This window comes from Dacryopinax primogenitus (assembly GCF_000292625.1).
Source record: "Dacryopinax primogenitus strain DJM-731 SS1 chromosome Unknown DACRYscaffold_3, whole genome shotgun sequence".
Lineage (NCBI taxonomy): Eukaryota > Fungi > Basidiomycota > Dacrymycetes > Dacrymycetales > Dacrymycetaceae > Dacryopinax > Dacryopinax primogenitus.
Genome location: NW_024467200.1, coordinates 1642105 through 1662925, shown reverse-complemented (window position 1 = coordinate 1662925; position 20821 = coordinate 1642105). Strand labels below are relative to the sequence as shown.

At 53.4% G+C, this 20821-nt stretch overlaps 10 protein-coding genes across 10 annotated transcripts; 5 read left to right on the top strand and 5 right to left on the bottom strand.

The window, feature by feature from the left end:
• Nucleotides 1-204: 204 nt before the first annotated feature.
• On the top strand, nucleotides 205-2527 carry DACRYDRAFT_63483 (alpha-ketoglutarate-dependent sulfonate dioxygenase; the record flags this gene model as incomplete). Its single annotated transcript, XM_040775731.1, has 10 exons — nucleotides 205-408; nucleotides 436-626; nucleotides 680-711; nucleotides 764-883; nucleotides 933-1022; nucleotides 1076-1145; nucleotides 1196-1329; nucleotides 1381-1535; nucleotides 1584-1634; nucleotides 1684-2527. The coding sequence occupies 10 exons, from the start codon at nucleotides 205-207 to the stop codon at nucleotides 1906-1908; spliced, it is 1272 nt and encodes a 423-aa protein (XP_040632015.1). The 3' UTR covers nucleotides 1909-2527.
• Nucleotides 2528-2798: 271 nt separating this feature from the next.
• DACRYDRAFT_47643 (uncharacterized protein) lies at nucleotides 2799-3292 on the bottom strand (the record flags this gene model as incomplete). Its single annotated transcript, XM_040774772.1, has 3 exons — nucleotides 2799-2959; nucleotides 3008-3113; nucleotides 3161-3292. Coding segments are annotated over 3 exons (399 nt in total), but the record flags the coding sequence as incomplete, so codon positions are not given.
• Nucleotides 3293-5808: 2516 nt separating this feature from the next.
• On the top strand, nucleotides 5809-6883 carry DACRYDRAFT_47940 (A1pp-domain-containing protein; the record flags this gene model as incomplete). Its single annotated transcript, XM_040774794.1, has 9 exons — nucleotides 5809-5941; nucleotides 5998-6009; nucleotides 6072-6119; nucleotides 6198-6261; nucleotides 6336-6462; nucleotides 6516-6561; nucleotides 6621-6682; nucleotides 6745-6791; nucleotides 6841-6883. 9 exons carry the CDS (start codon nucleotides 5809-5811, stop codon nucleotides 6881-6883), a joined length of 582 nt encoding a protein of 193 aa, XP_040632013.1.
• Nucleotides 6884-6979: 96 nt separating this feature from the next.
• Nucleotides 6980-10676, bottom strand: DACRYDRAFT_76182 (uncharacterized protein; the record flags this gene model as incomplete). Its single annotated transcript, XM_040776188.1, has 8 exons — nucleotides 10323-10676; nucleotides 10003-10267; nucleotides 9787-9954; nucleotides 8095-9735; nucleotides 7915-8044; nucleotides 7375-7864; nucleotides 7156-7325; nucleotides 6980-7110 (listed from the first exon to the last, which is right to left on the bottom strand). Exons 1-8 carry the CDS (start codon nucleotides 10625-10627, stop codon nucleotides 6980-6982), a joined length of 3300 nt encoding a protein of 1099 aa, XP_040632012.1. The 5' UTR covers nucleotides 10628-10676.
• A 499-nt stretch (nucleotides 10677-11175) lies between these two features.
• Nucleotides 11176-13214, top strand: DACRYDRAFT_114387 (uncharacterized protein; the record flags this gene model as incomplete). Its single annotated transcript, XM_040769812.1, has 2 exons — nucleotides 11176-11486; nucleotides 11537-13214. 2 exons carry the CDS (start codon nucleotides 11176-11178, stop codon nucleotides 13212-13214), a joined length of 1989 nt encoding a protein of 662 aa, XP_040632011.1.
• A 352-nt stretch (nucleotides 13215-13566) lies between these two features.
• DACRYDRAFT_76177 (uncharacterized protein) lies at nucleotides 13567-14823 on the top strand (the record flags this gene model as incomplete). Its single annotated transcript, XM_040776187.1, has 4 exons — nucleotides 13567-13626; nucleotides 13694-13861; nucleotides 13917-14196; nucleotides 14245-14823. 4 exons carry the CDS (start codon nucleotides 13567-13569, stop codon nucleotides 14757-14759), a joined length of 1023 nt encoding a protein of 340 aa, XP_040632010.1. The 3' UTR covers nucleotides 14760-14823.
• A 45-nt stretch (nucleotides 14824-14868) lies between these two features.
• DACRYDRAFT_104999 (uncharacterized protein) lies at nucleotides 14869-16657 on the bottom strand (the record flags this gene model as incomplete). Its single annotated transcript, XM_040768014.1, has 6 exons — nucleotides 14869-15144; nucleotides 15222-15587; nucleotides 15653-15839; nucleotides 15890-15958; nucleotides 16016-16236; nucleotides 16292-16657. The coding sequence occupies 6 exons, from the start codon at nucleotides 16655-16657 to the stop codon at nucleotides 14869-14871; spliced, it is 1485 nt and encodes a 494-aa protein (XP_040632009.1).
• Nucleotides 16658-16958: 301 nt separating this feature from the next.
• Nucleotides 16959-18215, bottom strand: DACRYDRAFT_93440 (PAP2-domain-containing protein; the record flags this gene model as incomplete). The annotated part of the gene is made up of 2 exons (XM_040777157.1): nucleotides 17644-18215; nucleotides 16959-17593 (listed from the first exon to the last, which is right to left on the bottom strand). Exons 1-2 carry the CDS (start codon nucleotides 18191-18193, stop codon nucleotides 16959-16961), a joined length of 1185 nt encoding a protein of 394 aa, XP_040632008.1. The 5' UTR covers nucleotides 18194-18215.
• A 278-nt stretch (nucleotides 18216-18493) lies between these two features.
• Nucleotides 18494-20018, top strand: DACRYDRAFT_20653 (uncharacterized protein). Its single transcript, XM_040772021.1, has 6 exons — nucleotides 18494-18743; nucleotides 18791-18928; nucleotides 18977-19180; nucleotides 19228-19316; nucleotides 19367-19652; nucleotides 19702-20018. The coding sequence occupies exons 1-6, from the start codon at nucleotides 18612-18614 to the stop codon at nucleotides 19909-19911; spliced, it is 1059 nt and encodes a 352-aa protein (XP_040632007.1). The 5' UTR covers nucleotides 18494-18611; the 3' UTR covers nucleotides 19912-20018.
• Nucleotides 20019-20169: 151 nt separating this feature from the next.
• DACRYDRAFT_104996 (uncharacterized protein) lies at nucleotides 20170-20590 on the bottom strand (the record flags this gene model as incomplete). The annotated part of the gene is made up of 2 exons (XM_040768013.1): nucleotides 20170-20279; nucleotides 20329-20590. The coding sequence occupies 2 exons, from the start codon at nucleotides 20588-20590 to the stop codon at nucleotides 20170-20172; spliced, it is 372 nt and encodes a 123-aa protein (XP_040632006.1).
• Between the last annotated feature and the right edge of the window lie 231 nt (nucleotides 20591-20821).

The following is a 20821-nucleotide window of genomic DNA, read 5'->3' as shown; positions in this document are numbered from 1 at the left end:
GCCATCGTTGGTCATTTCGCATGTAACCTCCTCCCCTGAAGTGGCAATCGGTCATGCGATGGTATGCTTCGTACCCCGATTGCGCCTTTGGTCGCTCTTATTGCGCTCCGCGGGTTGGGATCTCCATCCTGAGGTTATAAGGATGATTGTGTACATTGCGACTCTCAAATATCTCACCAGGGGTAGTGCACCAGAACGATTACTATGCCACCAGTTGCTTCCTCCACTGTCCACACTCCTGAGGTCGCTTCGGTTTTGAAGACTAGCAAACCTGCTGGCAAGGATCAGGATGCTGCTGCCCCGTTCAACCCGTTTTACAGCTACTACGCACCAACAGATGATACGGGGGATGATCAGACCTATCAATACGCGAAATACAAGGCAAATATGACCCCTCGAACACAGATGGTCATGCTAAGTATATACCCAATCTAGCCATACTTCCCTGAAGTAGATTGGCAACCTCTTGGACCGATCAACGTACAGGACCGTGGTCTTTTCGCCGATCCTGAGAAAAGATCCCTTCTGTCGGCTGCGACCAAAGTTAAGCACCTAACTCCAGCCCTCGGTGTTGAACTCCATGGTATCGACCTTCGCTATCTCACCGACGCTCAGAAAGATGAACTGTGCGGCTCTGACTCTTCATTGATATAACATTATCTTAACAGACTGCTGTCAGTGCACTTCTAGCTGCTGAGAGGACTGTTGTTGGTGAGTCATATACCAGACACCTCACGCCAATGATCTCTGAAGCATCTCTTAGTCTTCCGAAATCAGCCGATCACGATTGAAGAACAGCTGGATCTCGGCCGTCATTATGGTACTCTTCACAAGCATGCCACCACCCCTGTTCCTCGTGAACCTGGATTAGAAGAAGTCCATGGTGGGTGGATTCTCACTCGTTGCCTAACATGGCAATAATGCCCGCCTAGTGGTTTATGCGGATTCGGCCAGGAAGCCCGATCCCACCGCGTTCTCCAAGATTGAGCTCTGGCACTCGGACGTGACATATGAGCAGCAGCGTGAGTCACTCGCGAGTACCTATCAAGTAGTATGACCCGACCTTTGTTATCAGCTCCTTCCCTTACGTCTCTGAAAGTGATTACCTCCCCCGCCTGTGGTGGGGACACACTGTGGAGCTCCGGGTACGTCATGCCAATGCTCCCTGTGTCGTTTGCTTGACTAGGCTACCAAGATACGCTTTATACTCATCGCTGTCGCCCGACATGCAAGCCTATCTGGACAAGCAGTATGCGGTGCACAGCGCCGTTCTTCAAGCACAAGGATCTCGTGCCGCTGGCACGCACGTGAGGAGGAAAGAGATCGAAAGTGAGTGCCCTAAGTCAGCCATGCTTGTGCAGGTCTGAACAGAACTGGAAGCGATCCACCCGGTCGTACGTGTACACCCCGTCACTGGGTGGAAGAGCGTCTTCGTCAATCCTGGATTTACTCGTCGTATCCTGAACGCTCCGAAAGCCGAATCGGATTCCATCCTCAGTTTCTTGTTCCATCAGATTGCGGAAAACCCGGATTTCGTAAGAGTCATTTCTGCTTCAGTCGATCGGAGCTAACGTACTTGGCAGCAAGTTCGCATCAGCTGGGAGAGCAATGACATTGTGCTCTGGGACAATCGGGTAAGGCATCGCTTTGGCCTGGAATTGTGATTCTTACTCAGTATGCCAGGTTTGCACTCACTCTGCGACCTTCGACTTCTATCCAGAGCGGCGACATGCTTTGCGTGTCACTCCCCACGGCGAGCGACCGATTTCCGTCGCAGAGTATGAACAGGATGGCAAGAAGGCGAAAGATCGCCAGGTAGAGATATGGAAGCTGCAAGGCATCGAAGTTCCGACACCAGTTGTGCCGGTTGCAGGTGGCGTTATAAAGCAGAAGGTCTACAATGACTAGATATGTATAGAGTACTATGGTAGTACACATGGTATCAAACCCGTCGAAACAATCAAGCAGGTATCGGCAATGACCCATGAACATTGCTACAACACATTTCGAGGACGAAAGGTGCTTCAGGAAGAAGATAAGAGGAAGAAGGAACATGAAGAAAGATTATAGCGCTACCGGGAGGCGCGCACAGGAGTAAGAGATAAGAGCAGATTCGAGTCCAATCCGGCAGACTTGCAACAATACACATTAAAGCTGGACCGGAGATGTCAGCCGTATACCCTGGCGTTCTCCTGTAGCTGGTGGTTGGTGGCAGCCGAAGTTTGGGAATATGACATAGGCCCTCCTGCTTGCATGCGCATGGATGACCAACCGTTGATATGGCCTTCAGGGAGGTCCGCTCTGACATTGGACATTTGATTGGCGAGAAGGGAAGTCGAGGGCTGCGGCTGCCAATACTGATTGTCCGTCGATGCGCTTGTGCTTTGCGCTTGGGAGACTGATCCTTGCGGAAGCACAGACTGAGGTTGCGCATTCCACGCGTTACCAGCGACATGAGCGAGCTGATAAAGGGGATCCGTTGTTTGCGTCATGGGCGTTGTGTATGTCGAAGTTGGGAGGTGGGACGAAGGGGTAGGATAAGATGGCGTATGCAATGCCGACACAGGGGACTGGGTAACAGGTGCACCATATCCTGAACTATTCAATGAGTCCGCGGGTGACTGTTGTGCGGTAGCAGCGGAAGAAGAGTAGTTCGAAGTTTGCATTTGCCCGACGTTGGCCTGCTCCGTGGCGCTAGCGGCATAAGGGTTGGCAGGCCGGGCAGCCACAGGTGCCTCCCACACCATTGGCATTGTTGATCCGGAAGCGTTCCTGTGAGGAACAGGCTCCACCTTGGGAGCAGATGATGATTCGGGTGGTTCTGTGTTCGCGTGTGTTCGCGTAGGTTGACAAGTCGCGCGGATGGAATTGCGCAACATTTCGATATTGACTGGGGGGCGAATAGGTTTACCCGCCGCATCTAATTCACGATCCCTGTTCCGACTCAGCTTGGCATAATCTGTGATAGAGCGTTAGAAGGCAAAGACAGACTGGCGCATACACGTACGCAGTCCACAAGCGTTGCACAGGGTACGCGCTCCCTCTGGCCCTTTCCTCCACTCGGGCGTTTCGCCAATGCCACAGGAGGCACATTGTGAGGGTGGCGGGGCACGCTGGTACGAAGTTAGGATATGTACCGGATAACTTGGACGGGACGTACGCTGCGCTTTTTATACTTCGGCTTGGGCACTTCGTCTGAATCCTTGATAGACGGAGGCTTGAAACGCTTTAGGGGTCGAATTGGTAGACCGTCATTATCACCATCAACGGGGGTCGAGGTGTCCAAGTCCATGCCGTCCAACAGGCCCTTGGTGGACGTTTTGGCTTGCTCTGCCTGTCGACGACTCAAATTCCGAAGAAGACGGACAACGGCGATGGCACGATGGACCATGTCAGACAGCTTGTCCTCAGGGATGCCTTGCGGGAATGTGGCATTGGGAGATGGGGATGGAGTCTGGAGAATTCCTCGAGGGTGCGAGCCTTACGGCACGTTCAGCACACAACCATATAAGGAAATAATTAGAACGAACCATACTGTGTGGAAAACTGCACGATCGCGTTGCAATGGTTCACCACCTGGAATCCCGTGAGCAGTCTGAGCATGTTGTCTGATCATGGCACGTACAATTTGCATAATTGCAGCAGCATCCATCTCGCTGGGATCCACATCGACCCCGTTCACGGTACTGTTCAGATAAGGGTACTGATCCTCTCCAGCCCACGCCTCGTTCTTTGTGACCGGGACGCTACCCATCGGGGAGTAAAAAGGGCCTCCCTCCGGTGAGGGGGCTGGGGCTGGCCGCTGGGAGGGTGCGAATGAGGACGACTGAGAGAGAGTTCGGCCGTGGACAAGGGTGGTCGTGGAGTAGGGCGTCATCTCCAACGGATACGCGTCGCCATTGAGGTTCGCGGATGGCGTTGTTTTATATGACTGCTGTGAACGCAGCAAGGCGATAGGAATAGAATACGGATTTGGTCGAGAAACGTCTTCAAACTTTGGCCCATCCCGGGAAACGGAATTAGCGGAAAGAGGAGGAAGGGCCGTGGTCGACTGTTGCTGCTGTCCGTAATTGGTCAACACGCCCTGAACACGAGGAACGGGGGGAGGTAGAATCCGGGAGGGGTCATAGCTCGACTGAGGGGGATAAGCTGGTTCCCGTTGCTGCTCCGAGATGGGTGCCGCAGACTGGGTATGTGGTAGGGAGGCCGCGACGCCTGCAAGAGAAGGCAATCTGTTGAAGTCGCTGCCGTTGCGATAGGAGGGTGGAAGACCAGAGTTGATCTGATGAGCGGATGGGAGGGGTTGAGAGGAAGTTGGAGGCCGTGGTTGCTGCGTGCCTACGGGGGAGATGTGGGATGCAGCCTGACCAGGAACTGGCTGTGGGAGGTCGAGGGACTGGAGTGCTGGAAGAGAGTAACGAGCATCTGTGGCTGGCATTGCGTTTGATACGTCCGCATGGGCGTCGTCGTTGTCGACGTTGATGAGGATGTTTGTGAAGCAATGAGGCCTGTCGTTGTGATGATGATGGTGGTGGATGGAAAGAGAAGAAGGGAGGACGACGGTGGGCATATGTCTTTTGGCAGGGAGAGCAGCGAAGGTTCCGTTCCCGATTTGACGTGTGCTGCACAGGGTGGCTCTGCAACCCAAATCGACCCCCTATCCCTTCTCTTTCCGTATTTTCCCACCTTTTCACCCGATAGATCGGGGCGTTAAGGTTGTTAACAAGCGGATTATTTGATGGGAGTGAATGGTGGATAATCCGCTGTTAGCCCCGTGACAAGTCGCTCTGGTATATGTACCTCGCGAATCAACAATAATAGCCCGTGAGGAATCTCCGCTTAATCTACCCACCCCCTGGTGGCTTCGTGGGTCTACCCTAATGGGCTGATCTCACCGTATCGTTCTGTACAGCACACAGGGTTAACACCTTCCTCTCCAACAAGGTTGCGCTGATAGAGGGACGGTCGATAGTGACCGAAAAGGGGCGCTTTGGGGAGGGGGTAAGAAGAACGAGAGCGCTGAGAGATTTTTTTCTGTCGTCGTCAAATGTGAATGCCCGTGTTCACGCAAGCACAGCGCTCGAGCGGGAAGCTTGAATGTGGCGGGCGAGGATATACTTATGTGTGCTTCGTGGCTTCGTGGCTTCGTCAAGATGAGCCATGATTCAATCAATTCACTCTGCCACGCTCGGTCTTCTTCCTCGGTCCCACGTTCAAAGAAGTCCCCTGTTGTGGACCAGACCTTCCTAGTTTTTACCCTCGGAGGGACAGGGGAGACTAAAACTACGTTTTTCCCACGTATTGTTTATACCCCTCCACCGGTGTACAGGGTGTTGGGTGTTGGGTGGTGGTTGGTGATAAAAAAGCGCTGATGCAGGGATGGTGGTGACGGGGGAATGAATTTCTCTCTTGGCCGATCTCTGTTGCAAATCTCCATTACTCCCTTTCCGGCGGCTTCTTCATTCGCTTCCGTTTCCCCTTTGCACCCTTACCGGAAGCTTTCTCTCTTTGCCCAAATTGAGCGCCGATTCAAATCGCGTGACTCGGAAGCTAATCTATTCCCAAATAGGATTAGAGTTCTTTCTCATACATTCCTCTGTTGCTTGTGGTCCATTCGACAGCACAACTCGCTCTTCTCTTGTCCTCCTCGTCTGTTCTTGCTTCTCTTTCCACAATCTCCAATGTCCGACGACGACCACAGCAACAACATGGTCAATTTGTTTGCACTTTCAACCCTTCGGGCTGCTTATGCTTCGGGTCTTGCCGCTGTCTCCATCCCTAGGTACAAACATCTTCCAAGGGCCCTCGATGTCATCTCTGTCTAGTCCGAGTGCTCCAGTCTTGCTGCATTGTATACTGTACCAACATCTTGATAGGCAAGGCGACATCACGCGACTCCAATCAGACGTGATCGTGAGCGCAGCCCATAGATCTCTCCTTGGTGCTACCTCTCTTCTTAGCGTCGTCCAATCCCTAATATTCCATTTCACAACTCAGGTGGTGGTGGAGGTACGTCGCTCATGTACTTGTGACCTACAAAACTTTCCTCATCTTCGCACGTCGACGATCAGTCGATGGGGCCATTCACCGGGCAGCCGGTGAAGACCTATATGATGAATGTGCGTGCAGTGGAGCGGAGCGGACCACTACCAAACTCTCCCGCTGACTCCCACTCTCGCGGATGCCTTTCCAAAAAGGCCTGACCCTAGGTGGTGCCAACACTGGAGAAGCCAAGATGACAAAAGGTTACAACCTCCCCGCGTTCGTTGTTCTTCCCTTTGCTGGCTTCGCCCGATTGCGATTGAGCCCTCATCCTCGGGGTTTGCCCTGATTAGCAAACACGTCATCCACGCCGTGGGCCCGATATACTCAGATTCACAGCTTGACCAAAAGGCTCAGCAGCTGGCGTCCTGCTATCGTACTTCCTACGAGCTCGCGGCCCAGAACAAGCTAAGGAGTATTGTGAGCGTCTCCGTTGCTGGCCGGCAGAATCACATAGCCTCATGCGCGCAAAGGCCTTCCCCTCCATCTCGACGGGTATTTACGGCTATCCTATAGAAAGTTTCTTCCCTTGGAGGTACCGGTGATGAAGAAGCATGCTGATCCGTGCCGATTCCTAGATGCGACACATATTGCCTTGGACGTGACCCGAAAATTCCTGGAGCATGCGGAAGGAGATGTTGTACGTCTTGCAAGGTTTCTTCCGCAATGATCATACTTTAGGCTGATGCAGACTGGGTAGAGCGCATTGTGTTTGTCGTATTTTCCGACAAGGACAAATATGTTTATGAGTGAGTCTGCGGTTGGATTGTTATGTGACTTCCTTAATATGTGTTGCAGAGAGCTGATATCAGAGTATTTCCCGCCTGCGCCAAAAGAGTGAAGACGGCATCAACCTTTACTAAGATACCTAGACTATGTGGACATGCTTTGTACAAATACACAACTAGGAAGTAACGTCCGCCCGATGGAATGTCCCCTACCGCATGCTGCGACCTATGCCCATCCCCATCCGTACCAGGGTTTCAAGCGATGCACGCCCATTGATCAGTAGATCCTCGTCCCATTCCAGTGTCCCCTTCTCAAATAGGAGAACAATAGTCGAACCACCTACAGCCATGAGCACCAGAGGCAGGAAATGACCGGATCTCTTACCAAACGCAAAGTACCCAAATTCCTGTCCCCGCACCACCTGCTCGCCTTCCTTCACGGTCGTGATAATGCTGCCGACCATCATCGCGCCAATGCAGACCGCCATGACACGACCGAATTGCGGGCTGTCGATCGGGACAATCTTGCGGGCGTTCTCGCCATATACGTCCAGTCTGGAGGAGACAATCAGTATCGATAAGAAAAAACATGTGGAGTACGCACGCAGTCCGGATGGCTTGGGGATTGACGGTGTAATACTCGCCAGCGATATAGGTCATGGGCCCGATGGTCCCGTCCACAGGGGAGTGGAAACGATGATAGTCTTGCGGCGCGAGGCGGAAGATTGCCAATGCGCCACCCTCATACTTGTCTGCTTGGTCCTTGTATGCTTCTCCAAGCAGCTTCTGGACGGTAAACCCGCGTCCCTTGATCCAGAGTTTGGTTGCATACGTCACAGATTCGAAGGCCATCATCCGACAATCGGCACAGCTAACCAGCCGTTTAGGGTTCTCCGGTTCCGTCACCGGCCTTGCGCCATCCTTCAGTTTCCGATAGAAGAATTCGTTGAATGTTTTGAACGACGAGAGCGGGTCAGCTATCTCTTTCACGTTCAGTTTGTGGAAGGCGATGAATGGGAGGATCTCTCGTGCGGACGCAGGACTGTCGTACTTCATCCCTTGCTTAATTGACATGGACTTGAGCAGACGTTTCGCTGCATGTACGTCAGATAACGATGATTTTGCAACTCGCATGGAGGCTCACCACGCAGCCCCTCCATCTGATTGCGCGTGACGCGGTACATGATTCGGATACCCAGCCGGACGTATATCTGCATCTTTTCCTCCTCCAGCTGCCCTGTGATACGATTCTGCACGATAATGTTTGCTGAGTTCTGATATCGGGTATCAGTACCCGATTGAGGTAGTCTAGGAAAGGACTCACTGCGCCCAACTTGTATGCTCCAGTTCCAATACTCGCAAATGCCTTTGCGAGCCACTTCCTCTGTGCCTGCGAGCTCGTCACAAAGTTACCAACGATCATCCGGTCCACCCTTCCCCAATCCGAGCTCGCACACACAGCGAGGTGGGTGACGATGTCCACTTCCGCACGGGCGTTCAGCCGGGGTCGGTGACATAGTGGGCAAGTCTTGATGTTGATCACACGCTCAAGGGTATGCTCGCTACGAGGAGGAGAGACATCCCCGTTCTCAGTCATGGAAGAGGAGGAACCGAGTGTGCTGGACGACGTAGAGTTGTTGATCAAAGTCTCTACGAGCGGCTGATTCGACTCGGATACGGTGCTCGCCCCGTTCCCAGGAATACTGGCTTCGACCGCCTTGGAAATAGACGAATCGTAGTTCGCAGGCAACGCTTCGTACCCGGAGAAGTCCAGTGCTTCCAATTCCACTGCCGGTGTGGCGATGCTGATGCTAGGTGTCTGAGTGCCCAAAGCTGGCACTGACGTAGAGGGCGAAACCTTGCGCCTCTCCTCCGCCGGACGGTTCACAGTCTCTTCGAGGGAGATAACCGCTTCGTCCGAGCTGAGCTCATCTGTGTCCGGATTCTTGTTATGCCGGGAGAACAAGGCATCGATCGTTTCCCTTGTGAGGGTCGAGCCGAGGGAGTCAAGCATCGATGTGAGCTCGATACGGGAGTACGTGTTCGTATCATCAGCATCGTACTGCTTCAAGTACTGCCTCCAGAACCTTTGCCGCAGGGCGTCGTACGGTTGATACTTAGCTTTCACCGTCAGCGTAGGGGTGAACTTGCCCTCCCAGGATGGGTTGTTCTGCGTCTGCAAGGCCAAGCGGAGCTCCTTCATGTCGTGCGCACCGATGCTCTCCGCGGGATAGAGCCCTGTCTGCGGGTCTTTCTCTGGTATGTCCCCGAGCAGGTCGGCCAGAGGAAATGAGACGTCCCCGACATGGTCGTTGCTGGTGATCTTATCCCAGTCGAGGACGGTGAAGTTAATCTGGAAGTTCTGCTCGTATTCGTGCACGTGGAAAAGGAGTTTCTCTTCCCAGCGCGGGGTAAGGGAGTGCCGGATCACTCGCGTGCGAAACACCTTCTTTCCAAAGGAGATGACTGTGAACGGATCCATGTCCCACCCCAGGCCAGTCGAGTTCTTGATCTTAGGCAGGTCGTCCGCACCGGCGATTTCGAGCATCACGATTCCCAGAATATCTGTCTCGGCGGAGAAGTTGTAGTCGCTTGAGCGGGAGGGGCGTCTTCGTCGGAAGATAGCTTTACGTGGTTTTCCACCTGGAGTGAGTGTACCGGGGCTTGGAGGCCGGCTCGAGGGACGCGAAGGGGGGCCAACACTGGTAGCACTGATGCTGCTGTCAGTAGAGGATGCACGTTTGGGAATTGGCTTGACAGGGTACGTCGGAGTGGGCGGGGCGAGGAAGGTGTTTGACATCCGACGTGGTGTTGGAGGAAGGCTTCCCTCGTCGAACAAATCCCGTTCTTCAAGCTCGTCAACTTCGTCCTCCTCTTCCGAGGACAATCCGTCGTCCTCATATTGTTCGTTCTCATTCCCGTTCTCGTCTTGTTCCGGGGGCAGGAAAGTACCGATACTCTCGGTCTGGATGAGAATATGAGACACGTGGTACATTAATGCCTGATAAGTTCATACCGGAGGTGCAGAGAGAATGTTGAGGTTCTCAGTCGCTTTCTGCAGAACCTGGGTATACACCTGATCTAGATTCGTGTTTTCTCCCACGGGAACGAGGCCTAGCTTGAAAGATATTGTGCCGGATACCTGGGCTCTTCGACGACTTGACAGAAGAATCCTACTGCGTGACTGTGGGGCACTCTCAGGGTTGTGTTGTGATAAGGAGAATACACTCACCAGATTCTTCTCATCGTCGAAAGCCAGGTTCTTTTCTTCCTCCGGGAACCAGTCCTCCACCCTGACTGCAACCTCCCCAAGGTATTCCTTCCGCATCATGATATCCTTGTCCCATACGACAAATTCCAGTGGCCCGAGGCGATCTGCCAAAGAGAGGTATAGAGGGAAATCAAACGTGGCGGTCTTGGGGTCATACACGGGGTTGAGGGACTTCTTGATCGTGGGGGTCCAGACGCGTTGTTTGCCATAGGTGACGATGACGAACCTGGACGCGTCTACATTTGGGGACACAGAGCTGGAAGGTGGGAAAAGATACATACGGATCCGAGTGCTTTCCCCCGCCGTCTTTTGCGAACAGTTCGTTGCAGCCAACGACCTGGACCCTAAGGATAGCGACTGGTTGTTCGCCTGGTGCAGGTGCGAGAGCTGGGCGCCTACCATAGACGCCGGCAGTGACAATTTTTGCTGGTACGAGAGCAGCGCGTCCAGCAATATTGAGGGCCTTTCCTATGCGTATTCCTTTCCTGCGTTGTGTTGTTGCTGCTGCGGGACTGTTGTGGTTTGTGATGATGTTGCTGGGAATGTTGCGCGTCTTTCGTGTTGCAGGAGATTGAGAGGGTGCCATTGTGTGTTTAAAATGCTAGTGAGAGTGATGAGAGGTAAAAAGATATGAGAAAGAGAGTATAAATGATGAAGAGAGAAGAGGAAAGAGAAGGAAGGAGAGAAGAGAGGGATGCGGGTGAATTAGTGTTGTGAGGCTGTCATATACCCAAGACACAAGAGAGCTTGTTAGGCGTTCTCCTAATGATATCACTTATGATAATAAGCACTGCCACACCGCACGAGTACTAGTACTCTCACACAGGTTAACACCATCACTCTACTTTACACCACTTGCATTTACTATATCATTCTCATTTGCATCGCTGGATACATACACAGAAAGACCATTACAAACATACTCCGTTTGGCATACATGTCCACTCTGGCAACTGGGTTGCCCCAATCAGATCATCAAATACATCATGCACCGGAAATCACCCCTGAAGAGGTGACAAACCCGGTAGAGGTCAATGGTGCGTCGCATACCTTATCTTTAGGAGAAATCATCCAATTTAGGGAATTAATCTTCTGGGTATATTTGCAGATACAGGTAAACAAAAGGAGGTGGCCATGCCCGATGCACCACTGAAAGAGGTAGAAGCCGAACAACAGGAACAGGTCGAGAAGTCAGTAGAAGTCACGGAGACTGAAGATAAGGAGCAAGCAGAAGAGGAGGAGATATCCGATGAAATAGATGATGATGGAGAGGAGGAAGAGGATGATGATGATGATGATTCCGATGAGGACGAGGACGACGTTGACGCTCAGGCAGAGGCGTTCGCTAAGAGCCTTGGTGACCAACTGCTTGCCCAGATCGGGGCAGCATTTGGTCAGCAACCGCAGTCGGCTTCCATACCAGAAGAAGTGAATGGAGCAGCCCAGTGCGCATATATTCCATTTCCTGCTGAGCCAGCGCTTATTTCATTACCAGCCTTCCCTCAGGGAGTGAAGACGCCCTCATACCGGCAGTCCAACTCGTACTATCTTACGCGGTCTCCGACCCGCCTCTCCTCGCCATTCTCTCCCAGACTCCTGTGCCCGGGTATCAATCCCTCCTCCACTGTTTGCAGCATGTGGCCGCCACAGGGGACGTTAGGGATGAGGAGGCCGAGTTGCTTGGCGGGCTGATCGCTACTATTGCGGCGGGGGAGCCACCTCCTGACACCGTATCAGCAATGCCTCTTGGACTTCTGCCTCAGGAGTCAAGGAAGCGGAAGAGGGAAGACGGCGAAGAGGAGGAAACCGAGCCAGCAAGAAAACGTGCCAGGTCCGAGCAGGTGCAGGAGCTCAAAGCCCATCTATTTGCCACAATTGCTGTCATCACACATGCCCTAGTCCTTTCGAACGCCACTGAGAACACTCCACATACTTCCAAATCATCCAAGGCGCATCCCGCACCTACACGTGCGCAAGCCGAACAAATACTGCAGTTTGCTCACGCCTGCGCACACCGAGCCGAGTCATCCGATGTCGACCTCCCCGAGCTCAGCGCGCTCATATGGATGCTCCGTTCCCTCTCTGGTATCGCCCCTCCCTCCGAGGGCGGACCCAGCATCCCTATCGCCCTCTCCCCGAGAACGGGCGCCGCGCGTTATCCCTGCGTGCACCCTAATTGTGGGTCGACTTTCCCTAACCTGATTGAACTGCGCGTGCACCAAGAGGCCGTCCACGCCCTCGATAGGCCGTTCCGCTGCCGACGGTGTGCGGCTTCGTTCGTGCGGAATCATGACCTCAAACGCCACTGGAACTTGCACGAAAAGAAGATATTCGTATGCCAGGGATGTGGAAAGGAATACACTCGACGCGATGCCCTCAAGAGACACAAAGACCATCCGAAAAGCGAGCCGCCTTGTAGGGCTACATTGATTGTCGAGATGGCGAGGTCCCTGCCACCAGAAATCAGTCGTCCTGGACTGCCGGTGCCTATTCGTCTACCAGAAACACGACCCGTTCAATCAACACCCTTCGGAGAAGATCAAAGCGTCACTGAGGAAGCGCATGGGATCGTATCCCAGCTATTCTCGATCCTGGCTGCGCAACAACCGCCGGAAGTTGGGAATGACCGTCCTGTTCCTACGCAGCCTGCTTCTGCAGCTGGGAGTATTGTTGCCGTCCCACCTTTAACTTCTGGCGTTCCACCCTCTGAGCTCGCATCCGCCGCCGCTCCGCCTAGTGCAATCTCAGATGTGACCGCAAGCCTAGGTGGTCTAAGCGTAGGCTCAGACCCAGCTCAAGCGCTTTCCTCCTTCGGCTTGTCAGCCGAACATACGCAGCTGCTGCAGCGGGCTATTGCACTCACTGCCGAGAGTGCGAGGCAGCAGGCGGAGCGGGAGGCGAACGCCGAGAATGGGGAATATGAGAGTGAGGATGGGGGGAGTGAAGATGATAGCGGGGAGGAAGATGACGAGGAGGAGGAAGAAGAGGAAGAAGAGGAAGAAGAGGGAAAGGGGGCGGAAGAGGTTAGAGAAGAGGTTGATAAAGAAACGGTTGAAGAGGCAAAAATGGACGAAGTGCCGAAGGAGACAAGGGCAGATCCGGGGCCTATGGACGTGGACGTACAGCCAGTGCAGGAGACAAGCGCTCCAGAAGTGCCTGCCGAGGATGTATGAACGCTATTCTTCTCTTGTGATAATCCCTGTACTATTGTAATACTATTTATCTACCCTCTGCGGCTATCCAGTCTCGCGAGGGTATTATCGGATGGACAATAACAGGGATCAGGAACAGCGTTGCCTGAAACGTACGCCACACACCGTACAGCGCCTTTTCCCTGCCTTGATGAACGGGCGCCTGTTATCCGGGTTTACCACTCTGGCACTAGTACTGTACTGCAACGACTACTGACGATATACTTAAAGGGAGACGTTCCTTGCTTGACTGCTTTCACCATCTTGCATCCTTGACTATCTCAAGATTGTACTAATAAATATTCCTGACGACCGAACGAACATGGCATACAATATGAATGGTGTGGGGCAGACAGTGCCTCTCGATCAATACAACTACGCTCTTACCAACTTTGTACGTACTTCTTCCCGCTATTCCACCTCCTTTTGCTCCCCCATGAACACCTCTCACCTCCCACCAGCGAATTGCCCACGATGAAGTCGAAAAACAACGCCGCCAGCTCGAAGAACAAGAACGGCAAGTCGCCGCGCTCCGAGAGCGGATCGCCACGCTCGAAGGCGGGCAGCTGAACCAAGGTCCGAAAGTGAACAACAGGGGAACGTCAACCGTCGATGATCAGTCTATCCGGGTACGTCTCCCTCCACATCCCCCCCCTTGAGCGAAGCTGAGCACTCGGTGGGTAGCAAGCCGCGTCCAGACTGGCAGCACACATGAACCGCTGGGCAGCGGAGATCGTCCGCGCCCCCCCTGTCCCGCTGAACGAGATCCGGGATGCGATCCTGACGGACCTGTACGGCTACCAAGTCAAAGAAGCCAATGCGCCCGCGTCGATCCAAGTTCAGAACCTCCTCCGGCACATTTTGAGCGAAGCGATTGCGGAAGGGATCATCAATTGCCTTATTGTTACTAACTCTACCGAGGCGAATATACATCTTACGAGGATTCACGACCAGCTGTTTTCCCGTGCGCGCCTGCTTCCCCCTTCCCCTTCCAAGCTAACACGAAACGCAGGAGACCCACTAGTCGCCTGCGTATGGCGCCGTCAAACCTTCTCAGCAGCAGTCGAATCCTTCACGCCCGAGCTAGCACAAACGATCCTGAGCGAAAACCTGCATTCCCTAGGAATGCTCCTCTCCCGCCCCGGGTTAGAAAAGGCGTTCCAAGACCTGCACGAGATCCTCAATGCTGCCTACTCTTTTTCCCGCATGCTGCATGCTGGCCAAGCGGGCGGAGGAGGAATGGACGCGTTTTATCGCGCGTTCGTGCCTGAGCTTGGGCACCCGCTGGACCCGGGCCAGCTGGAACTGACGAGGAGATGTATGAAGAGCGAGAGGGGTGAGGTCGACCTTGTGGGCGCGACGGTATTTCCGGGATTGGTGAAGGTCACTCTGGCCGCGGCCCGGGGTAAGGAGGGGGAGAATACGATCGCCACGGTCGTTAAGCGAGCGCAGGTGATTTGTCAGTGTGCGCTGGTGGGAGTGCCTACGCCTCAGCCGACACCAGCGAATGGGCCGCCGCCTGCTTGAGCTGTACCTGCCGGTGTAGCTTTTCCTGTAGATGACAATTCTCTGTTTAACGGACTAGATCAATCAAGTACATCATCCATAGATCCACGACCGCAGATGCACGCGGGCATCACTGCGGCCCCGCATGATGATGCTGCATATACCTTTGGTTACCCAACAAGAGCAAGTTGACCGTATCCCCACTCGTCCCCCCCGGTCCCCCTAACCCATTCCCAGGGCCAGGACCATCAACCGAAGACCTCTTCCCCCCAGAACTCGGGACCGGGGGAGGCTGCCTGGGCCCCCGCGGAAGGTCGGTAGTGATCGCCACTTGTTGGGAAAGGACTGCGTGTGTGTGTTTTTCCGGGAGGAAACCAACTGCGTCCAGCAGGAGATTTATCTTGTACTACCGTCCCGGGAACCAGGTCAGCTACACCCGGGTTGGGGGGGGGGAAGAGGGAAAGAGGGGAAAGAGGGACTCACGCTCAGCGTAAACCTCACGAACGTAAAACTGGGCTTCAACTCCCTAGGGACAGGTATCTCTCCCCTAATTCTCCTTTCCCCCGCGCCCGCGCCCGGACCCGGTTGGTCAGGTAGGACCACCCCTCCCCTAGCAACGGCCACAATCCTCCCAAAGGTATTACTGGGATTCCCCTGCGATTGGAGTGCGTTCTTTGTGCGAAGAGCATCGGGGCCGACGGTGACGATTTGTTCTAGGGTAAGCTTGAGGTTTGAGGGCTGGGTCAGGAGGTCGAGTGCCTGAGAGGCTTGGGGCTGGGGGGAGAGGAACGTGATGAGGAAAGGGATGGGAGTGCCTCGGGCGTAACAGAGCGGTCTGGCGAGGTGCATCTACCCAGGCGAACACGCTCGGCCTGTCAGTGCCGCTCCACTCGCTAGAGCCGGTGAAAACGCACCGTACATCTCACCCCTATCTCCAAACTGCCAAACATCCTCCCCCTCAGCTCAGTGCCCACCTCTGCCCAGCCCTCTGGGTCCTCTTCCGGCCCTGGGGGTTGGGTGAGGTTCTGGTAGGCGAGTTGGCGAGCCGGGGAAGGAGGTTTAGGACGAGAGCGGGGGAGGTAGACGACTGTTGTTGATAGGCTTTAGGTTTGGGTCAGCTGTGCTCTGTGAGAGTAGCAAGGGGGGCGCACGTATTGTCTACCCGGAGGGCACCGCGGTGCACCACCACGGTAAGCTGATACTCCAGAAACGCAGGGAACCTAGCTGGCTCATCAGCGCCCTCTCCCTTCTACACATACCCACGAGCCGTGGCTCACCCTTTGGTGCTGTACGTCGGTGGGAGGGGGGCGATGACTGTGCCTCCTTCGTAGGGTACTGTTACCGTAGGAGGGAGGGCGAAGTCGAACGGGAAGGCATGGGTTCCCTGGGTGAGCTTGGTGCTGTCGCCTGGTGCTGGTTCGCTTGGGGGGAAGAGAAGCGTAGAGAGTGAGAGGAAGGTCTTCTGTTCTGAGCCGGCTGTGCGTGTGAACCCTTCGAGCTTGCATGTTTAAGGTTAGCAGAGCTATGAGTATTTGGGGTTAGGAGGGGCGTACGAGGAGAGTGATCGTCTGCAGTTGGAGCTCTTTCCCTAGTATTAGGGTTACGTTTCCTTGAAAGACGGCGGTGTCAAAGAACAGAGGATGACTTGTTGCCTGACCAGCTGAACTGGAGAGAGAGAGGGATAGCCAAGGTTCGCCATTCGTTTTGAGTGCGAATGTGTGCACTGAACGAGCAAGTTCTGAGGGTGAGATGTATATGGGAAGGTCGTCTGTTTCTGGATGAGGTTCTAGTGCTGGCTGAGCTGGTGAGAGGGTGGAAAGGGTACCGTCTGGTGCTGGTGGAGGAGCGTATTGGGACTGAGTGGGTTGTGGGAGTGGGAGTGAGGTGCGACGGAATGATGATGTTATTCTTGTGAACATTGGTTGAGAAGGGAGAGTAAGAGTGAGATCATTGGGAAGTGCATGAGATGGGATAGGGCTGCCATGGGATGAACGATGCCAGCGATGAATAATATATTCCAGTGCCTTGCCATGTGGTCCATCGAGGCACTGTCCAGTCAAGTGGTGGTCTCACTTCATCAGCCGATATCGCATAAGAAGGGTTTGTATTGTCGTACCCCGCATGTTCCAGGAGAAGGCAGAAACCCAATTCTATTATTGGAATCACTCCCTATCGCTCATCCCCATTGGTCCATTTCCTTAATCGTCACCCAGATAACAATTAGCGTATTGGGCCTAAGGATATGTCTCCATCTGCTGGTTGATTCGAGCCAGACAGTGATGCAATTGAAGCCGTCTGGCGGTGTGCCCTGGGCGGTCGATGAGGGAAGAAGGGCATGGCAGAGGTTGGAGTGCGATCATCTTCGGGCAATGAATGCACACTGAGCGCGTCGTCATCGTCGTCGTCTGGGTTCTCTGTCCAGGTCCCCGTCCTCAACTCCCGTCTCCGTGTAGCAGCCTCGACATCATATCGCTCGTAGTTGTATTTTGGCGTTTCGTCTGTGCGTTCCCGAAGCTCGTCGGGTATGAGGAAATAGAAAAACATGACAGAGAGACAGGCACCAGCCACCACATCGATGAGATAGTGGTGCGTGAGGTACATTGTTGCCCAATAGAGGACAACAGCGTAGCTCCAGAAGATGGCGCGATACTTTGGGAAGAAGTGGGAGAGGAAGAGAGCCTCCATCGTTGCTGAGCCGCCGTGCAACGAGGGGAACGCACCGAAGACGACTGGCGATACTCCGAACGCTTTCGTATAGCCTTGTGAGTGGAAGATAGCATCTATGCGAGCGAGTCCTCCTGGATGCCCGGGGATACTGTAGTCGGCCGGGGTCAAACCATAAATGAGCTCATACCCTGTATCGAATGGTCAGTTGGGTGTACATGATGCACAGGGAAAGGCGCACAAGGAGGAGCACAAGGCAGCATTGCTTGAATCAAAACACCAGTGAGATTCATGAAACCAAAGGCAAGGGCAAAGAATCGCAAAGCCGGGCGTTGAGCAAAGATCCACAAGAAGAAGGCGATGAAGAAGGGCAGGGTGAAGTGGCCCACACCGTACGGTATCCATGCGAGCAAGTCGAGGGCGGTGAAGGTATATCGAGTAAGTAGATCGGATATATTTGCACCGTAAAGCACGGTCTCAAGGGTCGGGAGGAGGGCGACGTGAATGGTGGGGCGATAGTCGGTGGGGATGAAGCGCGACGAATAGAAAGACAGTAAGTATGAGAAGATGGGCGTTGCTGGAATGAAGAATTGTGCAGTGACGGGGATAAATATCGCGGTGATATATAGTAGCGGTATTCCCAGTTTATATGGAAATGGAGGAGCGGTCATGAGGTAGAGCCAGAATATTGCGAGTGACGCTTGAAAGGAGTAGGAAGCGATCTGCGGCCATGTTGGTCGCCAACGTCGTAATCGCGCAAACTGGATCTTTGGATCCCATGAGAATTCCATTCGCCCGACGGCTGCATGAAATGCGGTCCATATGGAACGAAAGATAGACATGGTGGTTTGCGGGAAAGGAGGAGGAGGAGAACGGTCGGCTGAGTGAGGAGGTGCGGGGTGTCGGTTTGCCGTGGCTTATGCTATGCCATCATCGGGGCCGAAACCCTGCCATATTCCACCGCTTCGGTCCGAACCCTGACTAACCCTAACCCTTAGTCCCCAACCAGCGGATATTTCCACGCGGCCGTTCCTGTAAATCCCAACACTCTGCGGCACCGACACGGTCGCGATAGCTCCTCTAAACGCTCGACCTTCTTCTCGTATATTTCTCTCTCTCGCCCGCAACCGAACACCAACATCACTTATATCCAGACGTCCACCAACAGACTGTACTCGTGTCTTCGGTCAACCCCTTCTTATCTCGACAATGGCTGCACTCACAAACGGTCAAGATCGCAGGGCTCGCTTTACTGCCGTGTTCCCAAAGCTTCAGAAGGAGCTCATCGAATTTGTCATTGCTCAGGGATTCCCGCAGGAGGCTCTCTCATGGTTCCAGAGGGTCAGCATCCCCCGAGCAGTGGACCATCGTCGGCTGACCATTTGTAGAATCTCGAATACAATGCTCCTGGGGGAAAGCTCAACCGCGGCATGTCTGTAGTCGATACCTTGGAGATTCTTAGAGGAGAACCTCTAAGTGAAGAGGAGTACTTCAAGTCGGCGTTGCTTGGGTGGTGTGTTGAGCTGGTGGGTATCCACGTCCGTGGCCTATTTCTGAATAGTGACCTGTCCAAGCTTCAAGCATTCTTCTTGGTCTCTGACGACATCATGGACACCTCTATCACACGCCGGGGTCAGCCCTGCTGGTACAGAGTGGAAGGCGTCGGAATGATTGCTATCAACGATGCGTTCATGCTTGAAGGCGCCATCTATCACCTGCTCAAGAGCCATTTCCGGAAAGACTCTTACTACGTCGACTTGCTTGACCTTTTCCACGAGGCAAGTTCATCATTGTTGCGAGCCACGTACTCTAATCACTTTTGAAGACGACATTCCAAACGGAGCTTGGGCAACTCATTGACTTGATCACCGCGCCCGAGGATCACATTGATCTCGATCGCTTCTCCCTCCGCAAGTGCGCCGTTCACACCTGTCCGCTTCCCGTGCAACTCACTCATGATATAGGCATCAGCTCATCGTGATCTACAAGACTGCATACTATTCGTTCTATCTTCCTGTGGCTCTCGCTATGTATATGGCCGGCATCCAAGACCAAGCAGCTTTCAAACAAGCACAAGATATCCTCATTCCTCTCGGAGAATACTTCCAGGTCCAGGACGATTACCTGGACTGCTATGGCGCTCCAGAATTTATCGGTAAAATTGGCACCGATATTCTCGACAACAAGTGCTCATGGAATGTCAACGTTGCTCTCGCAGCCTGCACGCCGGAGCAACGAAGGGTCCTGGACGTGAGCACTTTCACTGACATCGTTTAGCTGTGTACTGAGCAGAATGCAGGAGACTTATGGCCGCAAGGATTCTATTTGCGAGGCGAAGGTCAAGGAAATCTTCCTTGCTGTCGATATTCCCGGCAAATATGCAGCATATGAGCAACAATCCTACGAGAAGATCAATGGACTCATTGATGGTATTGCTGAGACACCTGGTGGTTTAAAGCGCGACGTGTTCCGAGCCTTCCTCTCCAAGATTTACAAGCGCACCAAGTAGTCCAGCTAGAGAATGCATCTTGCCCTTATTTTGACCCGTTTCCCTTCTCCGTGAGCGGTTGCAGATCTCAACTTCATCAGTAGTATCAAGAATAGAAACAAATATGCCACTGTATGCCATGCTGGTCCTACCATCATTGGATCTGGTTGTATCATCGAAGAAGGGGTCGTCATCGTGAACAAGTAAGCTGATAACATTTGTCAATTGGTCGTATCTTTAGAGAGACCTAAGAGAAAGTGCTGGTATCGAAGTTAGGGGTCATTCTGCTTGATGGTCACGCTGCTGCTCATGTGTCACGTCCGTGTGCCAAAGCTCGATTTTGGAGAAAGCGGTAGGATCTGGCTTCCTTGCCGAATCCGCATAAACCACTAAGCAGACATTATTGCCACCTTAGGTAAGGAGTGAGAATCCACCCACCGTGGACTTCTTCTAACCCAGGCTCACGAGGAAGAGGGATAGTGGCATGTTTGTGCAGAGTACCGAAATGACGACCGAGATCCAGCTGTTCTTCAACATAGGTAGTGGTGTCATAGTTACTATTGGGTTGGAGATTAGACACAGGGGCTGTAGGCTGATTACTCCAGGAAGCTGTCATAAGCTGTTGGAGCTGCTGAGTCAGCTCTAGGACCTGTGCTTGAAAAATAGAAATGGGATCAGGGAATTCTTCTGCTTGTTCCATAATGGTGGATATGGAATAAGGCAGGTGTTGGGTGTGTGTGGTAAGAGTAAAGGCAGGTAAGAGTAGAGGTGGAGTGGTGAAGCAGAGGTTGTCACTTGGAGACTTGGTCTTCTGTTAGGGCAACACAGGCTGACTAAGTCTGCTCACCTAAGAGTGCCAAGAGTCTAAGCAGGCAACAAGGAAGTGGAGTAGACCTGATGACTAAGACCTATCTACAGTATAGGTACCTGT